This window comes from Phasianus colchicus, chromosome Z (assembly GCF_987193195.1).
Source record: "Phasianus colchicus chromosome Z, bPhaCol1.hap1.1, whole genome shotgun sequence".
NCBI lineage: Eukaryota > Metazoa > Chordata > Aves > Galliformes > Phasianidae > Phasianus > Phasianus colchicus.
The window spans coordinates 70,778,945-70,798,423 of NC_143476.1; the positions used below are offsets into that span (position 1 = coordinate 70,778,945).

Sequence of the window (19,479 nt, forward strand, 5' to 3'; positions counted from 1 at the left end):
AGCCTAAGCAAGGATTCCAGCTAAAAGCCTACAGAAAGCAAAAACAGTGATAAATCCTTTTCAACAGTTTATATCATTACTTGGTCTCTCCGTATCTTCTAGCAATAAAGCCAAGTATATTTTATAGGGTGGTGGGTGGGGTTTTTTTTGTTTTTTCTTTAGACTACTAACATTCTATCCAAGCTGAGATTAAGATCCAGATAATCTTTTGGTTTATTACCATTTTATAGTCAATTTCATCCCACTCCTTGTCCAACATGGCAGATGGATTGCTCCCTATGAAACTATAGTAAATCACATCAGCAACTGTGTTAAGTTTGTGCAAGCATTACATTTTTTAAATTCCTTTTTACCTGTGACTGATCATCCTGTTTACACTGTTAATATGGTCTAGCAAGGTAAATGAAAGTTATTTGAATTTGTATCTCTATCTAGTAGGTTTGTTTGAAAGGTTCTGTCATGAAATATCTAATAATTAATAGAAATAACTTTTCAAAGGCACAGAGATTTCTTATGTGACATGTAAAACTGTCATTTCAGGGACCTTCCCACTGCCCAAAAGAATAAAAAAGATTTCAATTACATCTTTTCAACATTAAATTACAAATTAAAGAGTAGACAGCTACAGTTTCTCCTCTACACGATCTGTTGTTAAGCCAGCAGGAGGCAACCCAAACTCAGAGTCTACAGCAAGGAATGGTATAAAACATTCATCGTAGTTCCTGTATTGATTTATAGGAGTCATCTGACAGGCTAGGTTCAGCGGTTCTCACCTTTCCCGCAGTCATGCCAGCAAGACTGAAATATGCAAGTAAAAAAAAAAGCATGTGTATTTTGGAAAGTTATTTTTCATTAGTGAAGTATGCACATGCAGAATAAAGACAGAATACTTCAGAGAGAAAATAAAACTGACTTTTTGATGAAACAAAACTTACCTCAGTATGCTTGAAATATTTCCTACTACGGCTATTTTTTCCCCTTAATTCCGTGGCTCTATCCTACTCCAAACTTTCTGTGTCCACTTTATGTAGACTTCCTACACCACACTTAAAAGAGGCTGCCATTTAATCATACCTTAAGACTTTAACTTCATAGTTCTGCATTTCTGAAGGATTTGGGTTCGGATTTTTTTGTTTGTTTGTTTTGGTTTTCTGTGTTTTTGTGTTTTTTTTTGTTTTTTGTTTTAATATATACTGTCATTTACGTTGCTCAAACAATTTCTAGTACTATTTCTACAACAGCTATTTCTATTTTTAATCAACCAGGAGACATGCAAGCACATGAATGAAGGCCAAACATTTGAAGTAACAGCTGCAAACCTCTAATTATAACTTGGTATTACTTTCTATAAAACTAGTGTTTTAGTTAAGGAGAAAGAGGAATAATGTAGATTTATTGTTTCCTTTTGGGGAAAGAAGATTACAACATCAATCTAATATAATTAATAACACACTAGCAAAATACTTATTTGTCCAAGAATTATAACAATATCAACTTTTAACTTGCCAAAGAGAGCAGCCATTTCTACCATCTGAGTGCAAACTATATTCTGCTTCTATTTATATGTCTGCCAGACTCTCTAACCTTTGGTAAATAACCTTTCAGCAATCAATTGGCCATCAAATCAAATATTTTCACCTGTTGCCAGAGACTAGTATTAAGGAATAGTACTTTGCAGTTCTCTGCCTTATGGATCATTTCTTCGTGAAATAACATAAGGCAGTGCACAAGTTACAGCAATACCTTACACTCAAAGTTGACTGTTTCAATTTATGCCCAATTTACTGCATACGGCACCAAAATTCTAAGAACTTATGTGATTTAAGAAATGCTACAAACATAGCACAAAAGAACATACAAGGGCTGCTCTGGAAGTAAAGCCTCATATTTGATTATGTCAGCCCACAATGCCAGAGGCGGATGCTCGGTAGTATGGCAGTAGAGGTTGAATGATCCTACCAAATCCCATTACTTTTTGTTGCCATGCGACACACAGAAGCAGAGGGGTAGTCAGACAAAATGGCATCTGATATCGAAGTGCAGAAGAAGCAAAGCTGTGTTGTTCAATTCCTCCACACAGAAAAAATGGCTTCCAATAGCATTCGTCGACACTTGATGAATGGTTCTGGAAACCAAACAATGGATATGAGCACAGTGAGGGGTGGGTGGTTTTTGCATGTTTCAGCAGTGGTGAGAGCAACAGCAGGGACACCTTTGCTGGTGCAGATTATTGTGAGTGCAGCACACAAGCTCTTGTTCGTCACTATTGAAAATGCATAGCTAATGGTGGTGACTGTTGAAAAACAGTGTTTTGTAGCTGAGATTCTGCTCTATTAAATAGTGTTATTGTGCTCTTTGTACCTGTTGTAGATTCCTTGAAAATAAATCTGAGGCATTACGTTCAGAGCAACTTATGTGCAATAATACCTAGCCATTTATTATTGACAGTTTTATGTAAATAATTATACTTAAGGATTTCAATCTTAGCAGGTGGAGATATGGTTCTAAACAGCATTCTAAAAAAATCATCTGTCACTAAAACAGTCAGACAAGTAGAGCTTGCATATCCACGTGGTCCACATCTATCCACTATCAACGGTTTTGTTAGGGTCCCTGCTAAGTTTCCCCAAATGCAAAGGGGGGACTGAGGGACAAAACAGGATACACCTCCCATGGACCTCTTTATTTAAAGGAACCAGAGGATTATCATAATTCCAGAATTTCTGAGAGATTTGCTGGCTATCATAAACAACACTCAGATACTGCAGCTGGATACTATGAACTTGGTTAACATGGCCATCTCCTCATTATTGTATTTTGCAAGGACAGGCCAAGATCCTCCCCTTTAATGAGGCATTAGTCTCAAAACATTAGCCTCCACATCAACAGCCAACACATCCCATGCTACTTTGGGTCTTCACTATTCCTAATCCACAAATGCACCTCATACAAGACCAGAATGATGTGCAGAACACCTGCAGTGTTCTAGGTCATCATCTGTATTCCACAGGTGAAGAATCTTCTAAGCAAGTTGTAGACCAGTATCTTCTGAATCACTACGAACTGCTGATCCATATACTAACTCTGTAGTCTACTGATCATCACTACACACAGAGATTAGATGTGGCTAAGCTCCGTAGGTCACCTACAGTCAGCCTGACACAGCCACCAACAGTAAGTTTGGCTACATGACTTCTATGCACATAGCTCCCAGCTGAGCAACACAAGTCCCAGCAGAACAGTAAGGTCTGCTCATTGTGAGCACCCTCAAACATTCAAAGGCACCCTTGCCACCAGTTATATACTAGAAGCTATTCTTCACCTTAAAAAAAGCACGAGATATAGAACAATCCTTCCCACAAGCACAAGCCATTGCTGCTTCCAGGAGAGACAATGACCTGTTTCCAAGTCCCTCAAACACAAGTTCTCCTATGTCCAAGACATTAGGAGCCAGAGGGAAGAAACCTGAGGACAAGGCATGCAAATCAAAACATCCACGCAAACTCACCAGCATGCTTTCTCAGGCATAAAATCAGCATACATCTGTGGGTCTTTGATGGCTTTCCCCCACCCCCAACCAGCATCCCTGATACAAGCAAAAGTTTTTGCAAGCTGTGCAGCCTGGGCTTCCATAATAACATCCTGCCACCTGGGCAAACAGCTGCTGCACAGGAAAGCAAAAGGAATAAAAGGGAACCTATCAGTCTTTATAGAGCCAAGAGACAACATAACATTTCAAAGTAACAAGTTTGCTTGCTTTTTTAAAAAATTATAACAAGCTTAAAGGAAGGCATGTCACTTTGCCTCTTTAGCCTAAAGGCAACAGGCAAGATTGCTCTTGCTTTAGGAGTACAAGACCCGTGGACTGCAGGCTTCTGCATACCTACAACTACCAAGAGTAACTGGCAACCCTTCCTGAGGCAATAAACCTATATCTAGAAGCATGGTCAAAGAAGCTGCTGGAAAAGCTGACAGTGCTGTTGCTTTTCTACAGGTTCCTACATCTGGAGCAACCTGCTGAGCTGACTCTTACTCCTTTCCTCCTAAGTGTTGATCGGGAGAGTTTCTCTGGTCCGCACAATAATGAGAATATATCAAAGCCCTGTGGGTCTGAGCATGAGAAGTGGCTGCTGAGAGGGAAGTGCAGCAGGTACATCTGCAGAGGAATACAGTTAGCAGGTTAAGTGTTCTGCAGGGCTAAAAGACAAGCTACACTGCTGTTACCTTTCCAGTTGAGAGAAGTCCAACTTTATCAGTTGGATTCACATTTTAGGAGAACATTCTGCACTTTCTTCAACTGTACTGTGACAGATTCCTTCAAGCACAGCACTGGTCATGTTGTCACAGTATCTGATAGTAAGAGTGCTTAAATTCAACATGACAGGAAAGAAAAAGGGTGACAGAAGCCTGATGTCTGATGTCATCCCTGTTGCACTGTTAGAAGTAGTCAGTAGGTGAGTGTGCAAAAGAACAGCAGCTCAGGAAGTGAAGCAGGATAATACAAGAAAAAACAGTTTTGTCTCTCAGTGCTAAGCGCCAATAGCATTTTATCACCCTTCCTCCACAGTGTCACCTGAATGGCAGAGAAGAACCTCATGCTGCATCAAGTACGTACTGAAGCATAGATGGACCTTTAAGTAACACAAAATATCATCTTTGCTTGCTGTGTAGGTGTCACATCACCCTGCTTCCCAGCCAAACCCGCAAGTGAAACACTGCAATGTACAGGTAGGACTACTAAGGTAATCATGGACTACTCCTCTCATCACCACACCATTACCTGGAGCACCTGCTTCAGAAGCAGAGCAGGTTTACCTTCATCTCCTGAGTTGTCTCCCAGACAATGGAACAGTAGCCTAATCTAGCCCCAACAGTTCTGAGCAAAGGTGAACATAGCCCTCTCATGACTGCTTCCAAGGCCTGTCCTATGCAGAGCAGCAACTCATATGTTTCTCACTGCTTCACTGCAGAAACGGGGCCAATATCCCTGCTTCAAAAACTTCTTGCTAAAGGGCAGCTATTGAGTTGCAAAGTTCTGTTCCTGGTCCTGTGTTCCATCAGTTGGTGCAGAACTGAGTATAGTCTGATAATGAGGGTTTCCTAGGGTTAAGATCTCAAGAAAGATGAAGAAAAAGCACAGAAGCCATGCCTCAGTTTGATTCAGGCACAAAAGAAGGAAAAGGCAGACAGAAGGGAGTGGGAAACATGCAACAATTCTTACCTCAAGTTACCTTAATCAAACCACAAAAGTACAGTCCTCTCAGCTGCAGCAGTTGATCTCAAGAAAAGAGCAAGATGGGTGGGAGAAGAAAACACATATGCATCTGGTACAAAAAAAACAGCAGCTATTCTTCACTGAGTAGAGTGTATGGGAAAGGAAGAAGGGAAAAGGTGGCTGTCCAAAAAGACAAGCACAGTTGCCTGTTAGAATCAGTTTTACTCTGCTGTCATTTGGAAATACTATCCACCTAGCAAAAGGGCATCAAAAAACAAGATTCAGAAGCCTGCTTCTCCAGGAGTTCACAACGCAGACATGCAAAATGAGACAGGGCAGCTGATCTGCAGTCGGGTCCATGCCTCTGACAGCTATGACCTCACAGCTTTTGTCTTCTGATACACAGTATGAGCAGTAAAGCAGTGCTAGTTTGACTCCTTTCTCTCTTCTACAGAGGCATTTTAATCAAAACAAAGTATTCACTAGAGCTGTGCTCCTACTGTGTGCTGAGAGTCTTTTCCAAGTGGACAGTCATTCAGAGGCTGCTGACAATGGCCACAAGTGGAAAGGCAGAGGATGCAGTGCTTTGTGCTATTAGTCCCCCCCCTGGTGCTGGGCTGGTGTCCAGCAGCAGTTAGCTGCCCATGTACTTGCTCCCAGTGCATCAGGATATCCTCCCAGCTGCAAAGACACCAACTAAAGAGCAGTGGCTAAGGGTAGTTCAGCATTAGTCAAGGCCCTTTCTGTTCCTTTCGTCTTGAGGGAAATAAAGTGCAAATATTGAGAAAGTTGCTTTGTAGATACCAGATTGAGGTTTTCATAGCACACCTGCCTTTTGGCAAGGCAGGTGCACACAAGCGTATGGCAGAATACTGCTGGAAAACAAGATAGAGAAGGAGGGATAAAATCTAGCAAGGCCTATGTCCTCAGAAGAGCACCCTGGTATGCATTTTTCCTCTGCCCTTCCACACTGAAGGCATTATTTTAAGCGATTTGAGGACACATCAAATGGAGAGCTTAGAACTGACAGTATTAATGGCTAAAATGAATAAAAAATACTTTATATGTTGGTATCAGTAAAAGTCAACAGAACAGATACATACTGAGTCAATACACACAGAAATGGAAAGTCTAACAACAGTATCAGGAATCAGTTTTGAAAGCAAGCTAAGACAAATTGCATCCATTTACGGAACACTTTTTTTTTTCTTTTTTTAAATGGGCTTTTCTTTCAAGATCAGAATTACAACCACTGATTTACTTTAATCCATATCAAAGGTTATATATAAATACTGTCATTGATACCACACGTATCATAATCAAAAGGGAAGTGGAGAATGAGATTTCTAGAAAAGGTGGTAATGGATAAACTGCTTCATTTTTGCTCAAATCTAACAAAAAGTAACAAAAACAGATACAGCTGACCCATTACAGATGTTCTAAAATACACATTATAAGACACTTTATTAGTTTAGACAGTAAAAGCTCCATAACAGTCAGTAAGTGTGATATCTCAAACTGTTTTGCATTCTGTTTAAAAAAAAGAATGCCTCTAAAAAAGTAGACCAATCTTATGAACTTAACTCATACTGCCACTTTACCTGCTAATATCACCTTTTGATGCCGAAGTCATTTCTTTTTCTCTGAAAGTTCGTATCAGAGGTTGGCAATAGAAGACCCAAATATTTGCCTCACACAATTTTTTAAATAACAAAAGCCTTTTGTTTAAGACAAAAGAACCGCACACATTAAAAAAAACACAAATATAATGGAAAATAATAAAATAGAAGTAGAATATTTCATAAGTTTCTATTTGCAGACAGATCTAAAAAAGCCTTAGCTCAACTTTTCAAAGTACAACAAATGCATGTGATTATGAATTTTTCTAGCACTGAAATTCAGCATCAGAGACAGAACGATTATATCACTTGCAGACAAGTAATAATTAAATCTCCCATCAAGCACACAGAATAGTTTTTCCTTAGTAACAAGCATTCTTCTGACACAATATTCCACTTTTAGAAAATGGTCCTTCAATGAAAGCACTCACTTTTGAAGCCGCTGGTTCCACTAGTCTCTGACGGTGACGTGCTGAGCTGAAATGACTCTTCTGAGGTGCCCCTTCCTGACAGCGAATGGAGAGAGGAGAGGGACAAGGAGAAAAAGGAGGGAAATGGATCGTGGAGGGGATGGAATGGACGATGTTGGAAAGGGGAGAAGGAGAGTATTTAACTGAACTGTACTTTTCACTAGCTTTGTAAAAGCTTTATGAAATCAAATTTCATTTCAAATTTCAAATTTATGAAATCAAAAGCATTATGAAATCAAATTGATTTCATTATGAAATCAAATTTCAAATTATGAAATCAAAAATCATTCATCATACAAATATCAAAGAAAATGAACCTTCTGCTAGTAGCCTCATTAGGCTTTTACATGGTATTCACAAGCATTTAATGACACTGTGTAGTAAAAATACACATACACCAGCTTGCTTTGTTTCTAGATATGCACATTAGAATTAAGAAAGATCCATTTTGCCGTCCCACTTACTTATCTTACCTTGCATTTTCTATATCAGCGTAAGACATCGCACACAAAACACATCACAGATTCCTATCTCTTTTGCTGCTCTTCCTGCCCCCCTCAGATATTCCACGCATCAGGTTATTGGCGATGCTTTGTTTCTCTCTTCCACACTCACACATTTCCCTTCACTGAAATTATCATCTCGCCATTTTTGAGACTGTATCACAAAACTGTATCAAAGAGGAGTTCCACTAACACATCTAAGAAGTACTCTACATTAAAGTATTAGATTGAACAGCTTTTCTGGAAATTGATTCCATTTGTTCTTACTTCTTGACAGACTAAATGCATGTCATCAACTGAACTTCTTTGTAATGTCCTGGAAAAATATATGGGATGCAATGAACTACGAACACAAGAAACTGCCTCCAGAAGATACACTTCTCAGTGTGAATACACAGCTCTATCTAGCAGACAAAAAAAGAAATTATAACCCTGCAAGCCACGGAGCAGAAAAGCAAGAACAACTGTAGTAGTAGTAGTGAATCAGAGCCCCTTTGGCTTTGTCAGAGTGCTGGGCAAGAGAGCTACTAGTGAACATGCGCTCTGGTTTCTCTGACATGAGTCTCCAGAAATTTATTCCCATGAATTCAGGAAACCATTAGCTGGAAGTCCTACCAACGTAGGAACAGAAGGACACAAGAACATGAGGCATTACTGGTTTTGCTGAGCAAAAGGAAAGAGGTGAAAGCCAATCAAAGAAAGACAGATACTAATGGAGCAGCATCTAGATCTAACTGAATCACATCTGCATGATTAGTCTTTGTTCCTGAAATTAACACTACAGAACTGTAGCAGTCAAACTGCTCTGAGGCAATTCCTTGAGAAAGGGCAAAGTAAAAATATTTATTTATTTATTTATAAAATTAAGTGTTCTGGTGAATAAGTGTATCCAGAAGAAGATTCATAGGGAACAGCCACAGTTGCACAACCTAACTAAACACATGAAAAACTGCACTTTATTTCTCACTATCAGAACCAGTACACAATTCCTGTTAGGAATCTATTAAAAGAAGGGAAAAAAACACAACCAGAACAGTTCCACAAATGCAAGCTAGACTTGCTCATCATCTGCAGAGTTAACTGAAAATAAGTTTATACCAAAGTAGTATTTCCGATAATCATGAGTCTGCTTTCCACAAAGTAATTTCTACCCTCCCTTAAAAACAAAAAAATAAAATTATTAAAAGCCTCCACACTCAATAAGATGCCATGCAGAGCCAGCTCTGTAAGTCAAAAAAGATCTGGTGAAAACAAAGGTTGTACACACTGCAGCAACATTATCTCACATTAACCCAGTGAATTATGGTGAATGTGCAATAATATGAACAGTGCAAACTAACCCCATTACCCAACAAACCTGTTTTCTGAAAATCTGCAAACAAATACAATAGTAATTCAGAGGACATCAGTACCTGTTCCACATACATATTTATAATGAACATCCTCTGCCTCAATGTAAACAGGGTCAGTGTTACAAAAGGAGAGTTCTCCCAACAGCTTTAAAGCAACAGCACCCATCCTTCCATTACTGAATATTCTAAATTCAGGAGGAAAAAAGTGTTCAAAATGATAAGCTGTCAGAAAAGAAATTACAACAAATACTATTGCCCTCAAAATATGTAATCCTTTTAAGGGAGAAATAAAAATTGAAATACTTTCTCATTACATTTTCTGAGATATGGATCAATCTTATTTAAAAGAATAAGCACATATTATGTATTATGCACTCAAAAATTTGATTTGCAGCGTTTTTGCATTTTTTACCACTTCCTTAAGATCTGGCAGAAGGTTAGGAAATACGGAACACAGAGTATTCATGAACATAACATAACATTTCAAGGTGAAATTAAAAAAAAAAAAATTTCATGTTAAAATATATTTAAGTGAAGGTTTGAAGAGGATCTCTCAATCTCTCAAGTGAAGTAGTGATATAGTCATGAACCCTAGTACTTCCTGCTAGTTTTAGTCCTTTAATCCTACGATTATCAGAGCATTAACAAAAACAACACTCTTGTAGTGCCTCAATGCCTACAGAAAGAAAAAAAAAACAACACAACAAACAGAATCCTACACAACCAGGTCCTCGCCTTTATCATTTAATACGAACTTTAACACAGTTGAAATACAGATTCTCAAAGTGTCTCACTCTTCCCTGTCACGGATTGGAACTATCATATGTCAACTTAATCACTTCTTTACACTAATTCGCAGGAGTCCCAAACTTCAGAGACCCTACCTTCAGTGTTGTTGAGGATATTAACCCATCTAACATGAAATGCTGGAAATTATTCCCTGTTATCAACAGCTTTTTCCTTCCTACCTCCCCTTTAAAATATACTTCAGGAGCAGTCCAGAGATATCCAGATAAAAACACAGTTTACACCATGAAAATATATCCTGGTATAGAACAGGGATACCATTTCACACGCATGAAAGTAGAATCAAATTGATGCAATTGTTCCTATGATAAAGGAAAGAGTCTTGACTCTACTAAAATGATATGTGGGCTGCCTGCAATGACACCAGAAATGTTAGAACCACAAAAGATTATAAATCAGAATATATTAACAGCACATTTTGTTCGTGCAATATAATCAGATGGGTAGACTGGCAGCATTAGCATCAACAGGCACATGATGAACAGTTAATAAAACTCAAGACTATCAGATTCATTATCTCCTGCTCTACAGAATGTGGGATTTTCTTTTTTTTTCCAAATCATAAATAATATATTCTACTCACTCTTGTGCTGCTATTCATGTGGTACCAGAGGCTTCAACTCTTTGCTAGGATAAGAAATGAGTTGTGGTGCAAGTCGTGCCATGAGTCCCCACCATGAAGACCAGCAGTAACCAGATTCTGGAGTCTCTCTGCAGCTTTCCCACTAGCTCATTCTTGCCCTAAAGCCAGAGTTCACAATTCTTCCTATCAAGCCTGTACAATTGTTATGTAAAATAGGAATGGTCTAGACTAAACGCAGCTATTACTGGTGCAGAAAGGTCACAGCTCATCCAACAGTCAACCCATTCAACAAGCCCATAGCTGTTGTGAAATGGACTACTGATGAGAACCACTGGACCAATGAATGACTCCTTATGCCACACTGCTGCTAAAGGTCTCAACAACTAAGCTCTGCTCTCAGCAAATTCAAGTAGGGATGAATGTTTACTATTAGGATTTATTAACATACAGAGCTACCTTGAGGATGCAACTGAGATCAGCAGCTGATCTCTGTTAACAGAAACTGCTGAGACTGTGCATACAAAAAAAAAAAAAAAAAAACCACAACATAGAGATAATAAAGGTGAGAGTAAAGAGCAAAGAGAATGCATTCTTTCACTCCAGAAGAATTTAAAATTTGAAGTACACAGAGAGTAGAGCACATGCATATGTGTTTCCCATTATACCATAATTTTATGCCCTCTAATATTACACTCTAGCTGATAAAAATTTTCTATATGCATGCATCAGCTGTATGTACTGCTCCAGACAAGGCTGTCTAATAAAAGACAAATCACAGAAAAAGGACGAGGGTCAGTGTCTCAGAGGTAGTTCATTTAATAAGGTGCAGGGAAAAAAAATAAATAAATCTACAGGCTGAAAAGTCTAATGCCTTCAGAGAAACTGTCCTGCTACTACCAGCAAAGAACATCCTATAGATCCATGATACCCTGTGAATGTCCTTTCCAGAGGAACAGGCCAGCTGCAATTGTGCAGCTGATAAAAAGCAACTGTCAGAAAACCAGCTTCCTGCAAAGGCGAGCATGAGTCAAATCACCAGGGGCAGCTGGAGGAAACAAGGCAGGCTCTTAAATAATTCCATGGACATTAAATAGACGTCCAAGGGAAGGCAACTTAGGTAGATAGTATGGAGAACATTGGTCAGGAAGCAGAGTCAGAATTATTTCATGATCCAGGTGTGTAATCCAATACCAAAGTAAGGTATTGAACACATTACAGAGCTCTGAAGGCGCAGAAACCTGAAAGCAATTATGAGAAGGAAACATGATTTAGGCTGCATAGGTTGGCAAGCCACTTCAACTACTTACAGCCTTAACACTGCTACCAAAAGCAGGTCCCATGTAAGAGTAGTTAGCATTAACATCAGCCATTTTTGTGGAAATGGCAATAGCAAGAGCATCTGAGTTGTCAATCACATGCTATTATTTCTACCTCCAGACTGAAGTGCCAACTGTCTCCTTTTTCACTCCATCTCTCTTATCTGCAGGACCAAGCTGAGGAGAAACAGCAGCAGTATCCCACACAGACAATATGAATACACCAGCCAACACCACAGTGGGTACCTGATGGCTCCTCCTGTGGTTGGCACTGAAGAAAAATTCACAGCAGCAACTCCATTCATGTGAGGCTGGACAAACCTTGATGCTAACAAGTCTAATTCATCGTTTTTCTTATCATCATATTCAACCCCATTTCTCAAGAGCCCATATTCCCTAACCATTATCTCTAAGTACACTTCATCCTCCAAGACTAGCCCTGTGCTATGTTCTTGATGCACAGCTGTACCCAGGATTAAAGTTCCAGACATCTGAGATTCCACACCCCGCAGTGTTCCTGCACTCCAGCCTAAGCATCTCTGCATTCAGCAAAAGCTACAGCAGTCATAGTCAAGGCCTGCTGTCAACTGTTCAGACCATCCCCTGAGTGTCTTTGTACACATCATGATCTACCTCCCACCCCACACTTCCCTTTCTGGATGCACTGTTACCCAACTGCTTGTGCTTAGGTTCTAATGCCTGAGTCAGTGTGAGGCCACAGTGCTACACTGCACTTAGTATATAGCATCACACAGTGCTGTATGCCTGCCTCCAAAGTCTTCATCTCAAAGCACAAGTCAAGACTCAGGTCCCTTCCCTTCGTGTGTTAATGGAACCTTTAACAAGAAGAGTTTGGGAAACACAAGCTAAATTAGTTCAGCCCAGCCTGTGTTCTTCTTCCTTGTATCAAAGTAGGACTGCCAGCTCTGCTGACCATAACGGTTAGATCAGATCAAAGCAATTAACAATCTTTATTCCTATATTTGCATAGAAGCAATATATTAAGATATAAAATCTTAGTTCCGCTGAACTAGGCAGTAAGGGAGAGAGCTGTAAAAGAAGCAGCTTTCTCTTACAGCTTTTTTACGTATGCACGAAACCACAGCACACACACAGCACACTCTTCATCCACTCTCAAAGTTATGGTTCACTCCTTTCACTGTCCTTATCCGTAATTCGTACTTCTCCAAAACAAATGAAGCAGCGAAAATGTTTAAAAACAACCACAGAAAAACATAAAAAAGTCTGCTTCAGGATGGAACACAGTTCTTCATCAGTATTTCCAGCTGCTTCCTAGAAAGCTAGGATATGCTATGTGATATACAGAGAGCAAGATTTACACTCAGTAGCTCAATACTTGCATGTAACAATGCAAGCCAAACAAGCGAAGTGTTGTCACCTTCTATGAGAAGACCAAGTTTACCAGTTGTGAGATCAGATGCTCATAACCAATTTCTTAGAATTACACTGTATTTACAAACGAATGTAAGACTGTAGTGAGTAATATCACTGGTTAATGATGCTTCATGCAAATTAAATACACTATATCTTTCCAGCTTTACAAAAAAAAAAAAAAAAAGATGCTAAAAGGTACCAGTAGAAAACTACAGTGCTGTACAACAGTCCTGATACTTCTTTTTTATCATACATGCAGTATTTTTAATCAAGCATATGACTGTGAATTAAAAGTCTGTTTCAAGCATATAAGAACTTTCAATACATAATTACCATTTTAATTTCTACCAAATCAGCTAGCAACTTCATAAAAGTTGCTAAAGCAAGACACAAGTGTGTACTGTTAAAGTGCACTTAATTAATGATAAACATGGAAGAGGGTAATTCTATCCAATAAAGAAAAAAAGAAGATAGACTATTACTAAACATATACTGGTTTAATCTTGGTTTGGTTTTGTTTTTTTTTTCCTCCCCCCTTCCATAATTTACATTACAAAAAGCCTCAAAAAGCTATACCAAAACATATTACCAAAGATGGTAAACTTAACAGTGAACTGTTGAATCCAACTCCAGTACACCACAAGTTCAACTTCTCTTGTTATTAGCAGGAAACATTCTAAACTCTGGAAAGTTTTACTTTGAACACAAATGCAAACTTACGAAAAAAAGAACATTCAATTTCCAAATTTCTGCCTCCACCATTTCTTCTGAAGTACCTGTAAGAGCAGTAATGCTACATTTCCTAGACTACTAGCCTGAAAATTATATCTGAGGGGTAATTGCAGTACTGTTTCTACAGCAACTGCAGAGCTAATGCAGCTAAAAGCAAAGCTGTATTCCATCCTGAAGCACACACCAAAAGGTAAGCTAATTGCCAGCTGGAGAACAAGACTGGACACACGTGCAAGGCCACAGAGCCTGCAGGAAGGCACATCAGGCAGGAAAGAAAGGCAAGCCCACTGGAGATAGGCAACATACCTCTTGGGCGCACAGTCCGCTGAGCACGGGGCTAAGGCTTGGTGTAGTATGCATGGGACCCCAAGCTTGCTATTGGCAACAGTTTCCAGCCTAAGAATAGGCTTTGCTGTGTACCAGAAATTTCACTTCCAACTTCAAACAAATTATAACAATGCAACTAAGACACACATTGATATTCCAGGCTGCTTCAGTGTACTCTGTAGACTGAGATCATTAACAGAAATAAAAGGAAGATGTGGAATCTTAACATTATTTCAAAAAATATGCAGTGCTGCACATTCCATAGTGACATAACATTTTCCACATTTTCCTTTAAAAAAAATCAAGTTTAAGAGAAAGCCATTCCATTTGGTATGATACAAACAACACCGGTTGTCATATTACCAGTGAATACCAAGACTTTCCTCATTCTCCCTCTCTAATTAGTTATTAATGGTAAATTTAACTGGCCAGAAAAGTTTCGAAATGGAATTCTGACAGAATTTGTCAGTGTAGCAAAACAAAAATGAGTTCTGACATCAGTCAATTTTAATAGATTTTATCTTGAAAGAATAAAAAAAAAGTCATGCAAATTGCCATTCACTATTTTCCAAGTAAAATGTGGGACTGTGCTATCACACAAGTCAGAGGGCTGGAGCACCTCTCCTATGAGTTGGGTTTGTTCAGCCTGAAGAAGAAATGGCTCCAGAGAGATCTTACCATGGCCCTCCAGAAGGAATTCTTCACTCAGATGGCGGTGCAGCCCTGGCACAGCTGCCTGGAGAAGCTGTGGGTGCCCAATCCTTGGAGGTGCCCAAGGCCAGGCTGGATGTGCCCTGGGCAGCATGAGCTGGTGGGGAGCACCCACGGGTTGGAGCAGGGTGAGCTTTAAAGGTCCATTCCAACCTAAATAGTTCTATAATTCTGTGACTCTACTATTTTGAGACAGTTTTAATGACTCAATATATAAAGATGGAAAATATCAAATTACAACACTGTATACTTCGAAATGCACCAAAGATCCATTTTCATTCTGTCATCATTCCTTGTTTTTGTAGAGTTCTATTAACAGAACTGTGAGTACAGAGAAAATACAAGAACAAAGGGACAAAGGAAATACATAAACTAGAATCAAAAAATCTTGGTTTAGAATGTATGTTTGTTTTTTTCCCTAATCCTTAATCAAAAGACACAATTCAGTCTCTGATGATTTTAGAATGTAGCAAAGGAGGAAGTAAATACACTAGGACTGACACACAACTGAGTCACTCCACATTACCAAAAATTTAAGTATCACTGCAAGACTAATTCAGTATGTAGGATTATCTACTTATAGTTCTGTTAGTTATATGACAATTCATAAAGTCAATATCCTGCAAAAGCAATAGCATTTCTTCATGCACACAGTTTCCTTATATTGGTTACCTATTGATCTGTGAATACTGCCAAGACTACTTCTGTCTGATAAGTGTTTGATAAAAAAAGATTGCTAATTAGATACAGTCCATTCAGGCATTACAGCCATTTCATACCTACCATCTTTCTCCCTGCTGTAACAAATTATTTAACTGTATTTGACATCTTTGTGCTATATTTGTGTATATATATATGTATTGTGCTATAGCTGATAGCAAACAAAATGGCCTGTTCTAAGGTCATGCAATGCAATCACGGTAACAAGAGACAACCAGGAAGGTCATTGGGCCTTGTTATTTTGAAATAAACTGTGATCTTCAGACAGAAGGCCATACAGTGTGCCAGGTGTGGAGGTAGGGTCAAGTTGCAAATTCTGTCATAGTTCTTCCCTTTTAGATTTTGATTCAGACAAGTGTGAAATGATTTTATCATTACTATTATTCTTTAACTAATAAGATGTCCATTTCTTGCTGATCTCCAGTGCCTTCGATTTAGATCTTCAGTGTAATGCTTAGGCTCTGTGCCAATCTCCACATGCTCATGAAAACCATTAGAGAGCCATCTTACTGCACAACCAATACACAATAAATACAAATATTCCATCAAGTCACAGAATTTAAAGAAGCAGAAGCAATGTGTCAGTAGTAACACAAAAAAAATCTTGTACTGTACTAAGTAAGGCAATCTTTATAACCAGGGTCAGAAATAAAATCAGTAAAAAATATTTCAAAACTGTAGCTTCCATTTTAAACAATAAACAATAAAACAAAAACTAAACTGAAGAAGGAAAAAAAAAAAAAAAAGGAAGAAAACAAAAACAAACTCCCAACCTTTGAAAGTTATCTCCCAAAGAGAAGAGAACTCTGAAGCCAGGACTACATACTATCCCCATTAATCTGTCCACCAATAGAAACTTACAGGTAAGCAACACAAAAAATTCATCTGAGGTAACTTGCTGTATGCCATTCTTGCAGAACGGCCTTAGAAGTTAAACTTTGTGTAGCAAAAAACATGTAGCTAACAGGTCTGCTCTAATTGCCTGGCAGTCTAAGCCATTAGTCAGCCGAACACCCTCCCATTAGCACTGCTTGTTATGGCAGTGTCTTCATCTCCTGGACCATATCCTGTTGAACACAGACATTACAGCATTTGTTTGAACAAAGAATATTCAGGCATTTTGAAGGAAAGGAAAGAATGAATATCTGACAGGATTTTCATTGATTGCTGCATTTTCTCATCGATGCTAGAGAAAACATACACGAAAAAAAATTGCTGCTTTAAATACTACCTTTTTGTAGAACAGCCCCTTGGCAGAAACATATCAATTTAGAAGTGCATGAATTTTCTCCCTGAACCTCGTTAGAGCTTGAAGACATGTGCACACACTTCACATACCTATAAGCCGAACCAGCTTCACTGACTTTGGCACAAGAAGAGCTTACTATTGATCCGTCAGAGAGACTCCACATCACAGAGAAACTACACTAAAATAATTGAGGGTGTCTTTAGTAGTTTATTTTTTTTATTCTGTTTCCCTCTGTGGTTTGCAGCAGTGCTAAAAATCTACCTGAAATATTCCACTCTCACAGCTGAGACATGGCAAAGGGCATAAGGTCTTACAGAAACCATTAAAAAGGCATCTGTCCTGAACACTGAAATAAAAACCTTGAAATATAAAGAAAGAAAATAAAATAAATGCACGTATAAAATAGGTGGTTGTTTCGTCACAATTCTATTCTAAAATTCCAAAATACTTGGTTAAAAAAAAAAAAAAGACACCAAGATCCATTATTCCACAATTTTGTCACAGATGCTGAAAAATCAGCAAGACCAAGATGCAGTGTCACTAAGAGCTCAAACAGAATGGGTATAAATAAAAATCAAAAGACAAAGAGTAGAGCAAGCAAGTTAACATTACTAAAAAAGCGAAGTGCAAGCAATGTAAGCAAGCCAAAATACAAAGACTCATGAACGACTTTTTACACGGGTTGATAGTGATAGGACAAGGGGGGAATGGTTTTAAACTGAGACAGGTGAGGTTTAGGTGAGATATTAGGAGGAAGTTTTTCACTCAGAGGGTGGTGATGCACTGGAACAGGTTGCCCAAGGAGGCTGTGGATGCCCCATCCCTGGAGGCATTCAAGGCCAGGCTGGCTGTGGCTCTGGGCAGCCTGGGCTGCTGGTTGGCAACCCTGCACATAGCAGGGGGTTGAAACTATTTGATCTTTGAAGTCCCTTTCATCTCAAGCCATTCTATGATTCTATGAAAAAAAGAATCTATGATAGATGACAAGCTTAGGGTCCTAAGAGCATAGACAAGCAAGTCAAACAATTGCTATTTGGGAAATTAAGTTTAGAAGTGCAATGCAATGTCAGCATACAATCAGGAATGTACCCCAGCTTACCACATTACCGAGCTTGCTCTCTTTAGAAGATTAGAACAAAGAAAAGCATGCCCCACCTAGCAAAACTAGCTTTACCTCCAATCTTCTACAAACATCCCACACAAATTTTGACCAATTTGCCCTGAGAACTGCAGTTTACAGAGAAGTATGACTATTCAGGGCAGAAGTGATGAAATAAGAAAATGCTATTCAGCTTCATGCCCAAGCATCGAAATCTGCTACTTAGAATTTTCAGCTAGCCAGAAATACAGCCCAAAACCACAAGATACTTAATAGTCTATATGAATAGTATTGGTGTAAGTGCAGCAGTGATCATCTTGCATGTTTAAACAAATATATACTATTGTGCCTTGAAGAACCAAAAAAGAGAATAGGACACAAACCAACAAAGAATCAGAGCACCAGAAAATACACCTTTTATACTGGGCATAAACATTTTGCCGTTCCTAACTGTTGTTGTTTTTTTGCATTGCTCCTTCCCTTCCTGTACTTCTCTACATTTACTAAAATCTCAAGAAGAAATTGAAGTAATTTAAAACTAGGAAACTATGTTGACAAGAGGCACTGGATACCTAAAAATCAATCTTCTAGTCACAAGCCAAATAGTCCAGCTGTTCCCCTGAGTGCTGTATTTAGAAAACATAAGAGAATAGGGATTATTTTCAGGTTCTCTTACACTGTTCTGTTCAGTAAGTTCTGACTGCTAGATTCCCTAAAGTAAAGGTAGAAATAGTGTACAGTTCATTTTTTTAGAGCAACGCAAGTGGTATCTTCCTTGTTTTAGCATAATTAAAAATAAAAGGATAATAAGGTTTTTAAAAGCTATTACACCAGAAAAACCTCAAAACAGAAGTTAACACAATCATCCTGTTTTACCCTGTCTCCCTTACTTTTCAAAAAAACAAGAAGTTATAAGGAAGGCCAATAGGAGAGCCCTCATTAGTTGAAAAGCATCTTCACATAAGTTCCTGTACTGAAACATTTCTGATACAGCACCCTTCACCTGTAGGCAATGCATAGTATAACTAGTTTGCACAAAGTAGTCACCTGGTTCCAGACACCAGAAAATAAAATCCGGAAGAACACAGAGTAATAGGAGCTATTATCAGTTATACCATGAGCCCCATCATTTAACTAAGGCCACCTACTGCCTTCTGTAAGAAAGTGACTTTGAATACTTCAGTGTCTTCTGAAACTTGATTTTTTTCCTTCATGGCACATGTACAAAAACTAAGTTTTGGCATACTGCTGCTAAATTGGATCTCTTATGGATAGGAGAGCTTAAAAATGCTTTCAGAATATTCAATGCACCTGTTCCCTTGCTTTGCCACAACAATTTGAAATTCTCAGTGGAATACGACATCCAACATGTGCCATCCAC

The 19,479-nt window shown here is 38.7% G+C and overlaps 1 protein-coding gene across 6 annotated transcripts in view; it reads right to left on the bottom strand.

Annotated features, from left to right (window-relative positions):
* MAST4 (microtubule associated serine/threonine kinase family member 4) overlaps positions 1-19,479 on the bottom strand; it is a 281,493-nt gene that overhangs the window by 159,379 nt on the left and 102,635 nt on the right. For 5 of the 6 annotated variants that reach the window (XM_090131679.1, XM_090131676.1, XM_090131675.1 and 2 more), the window contains exon 4: positions 7,266-7,340. The exons of the other annotated variant lie outside the window; for it this stretch is intronic. In XM_090131679.1, coding sequence (XP_089987805.1) covers positions 7,266-7,340 — 75 coding nt within the window. The remainder of the gene's footprint in view (positions 1-7,265; positions 7,341-19,479) is intronic. 6 annotated transcript variants of the gene reach the window in all.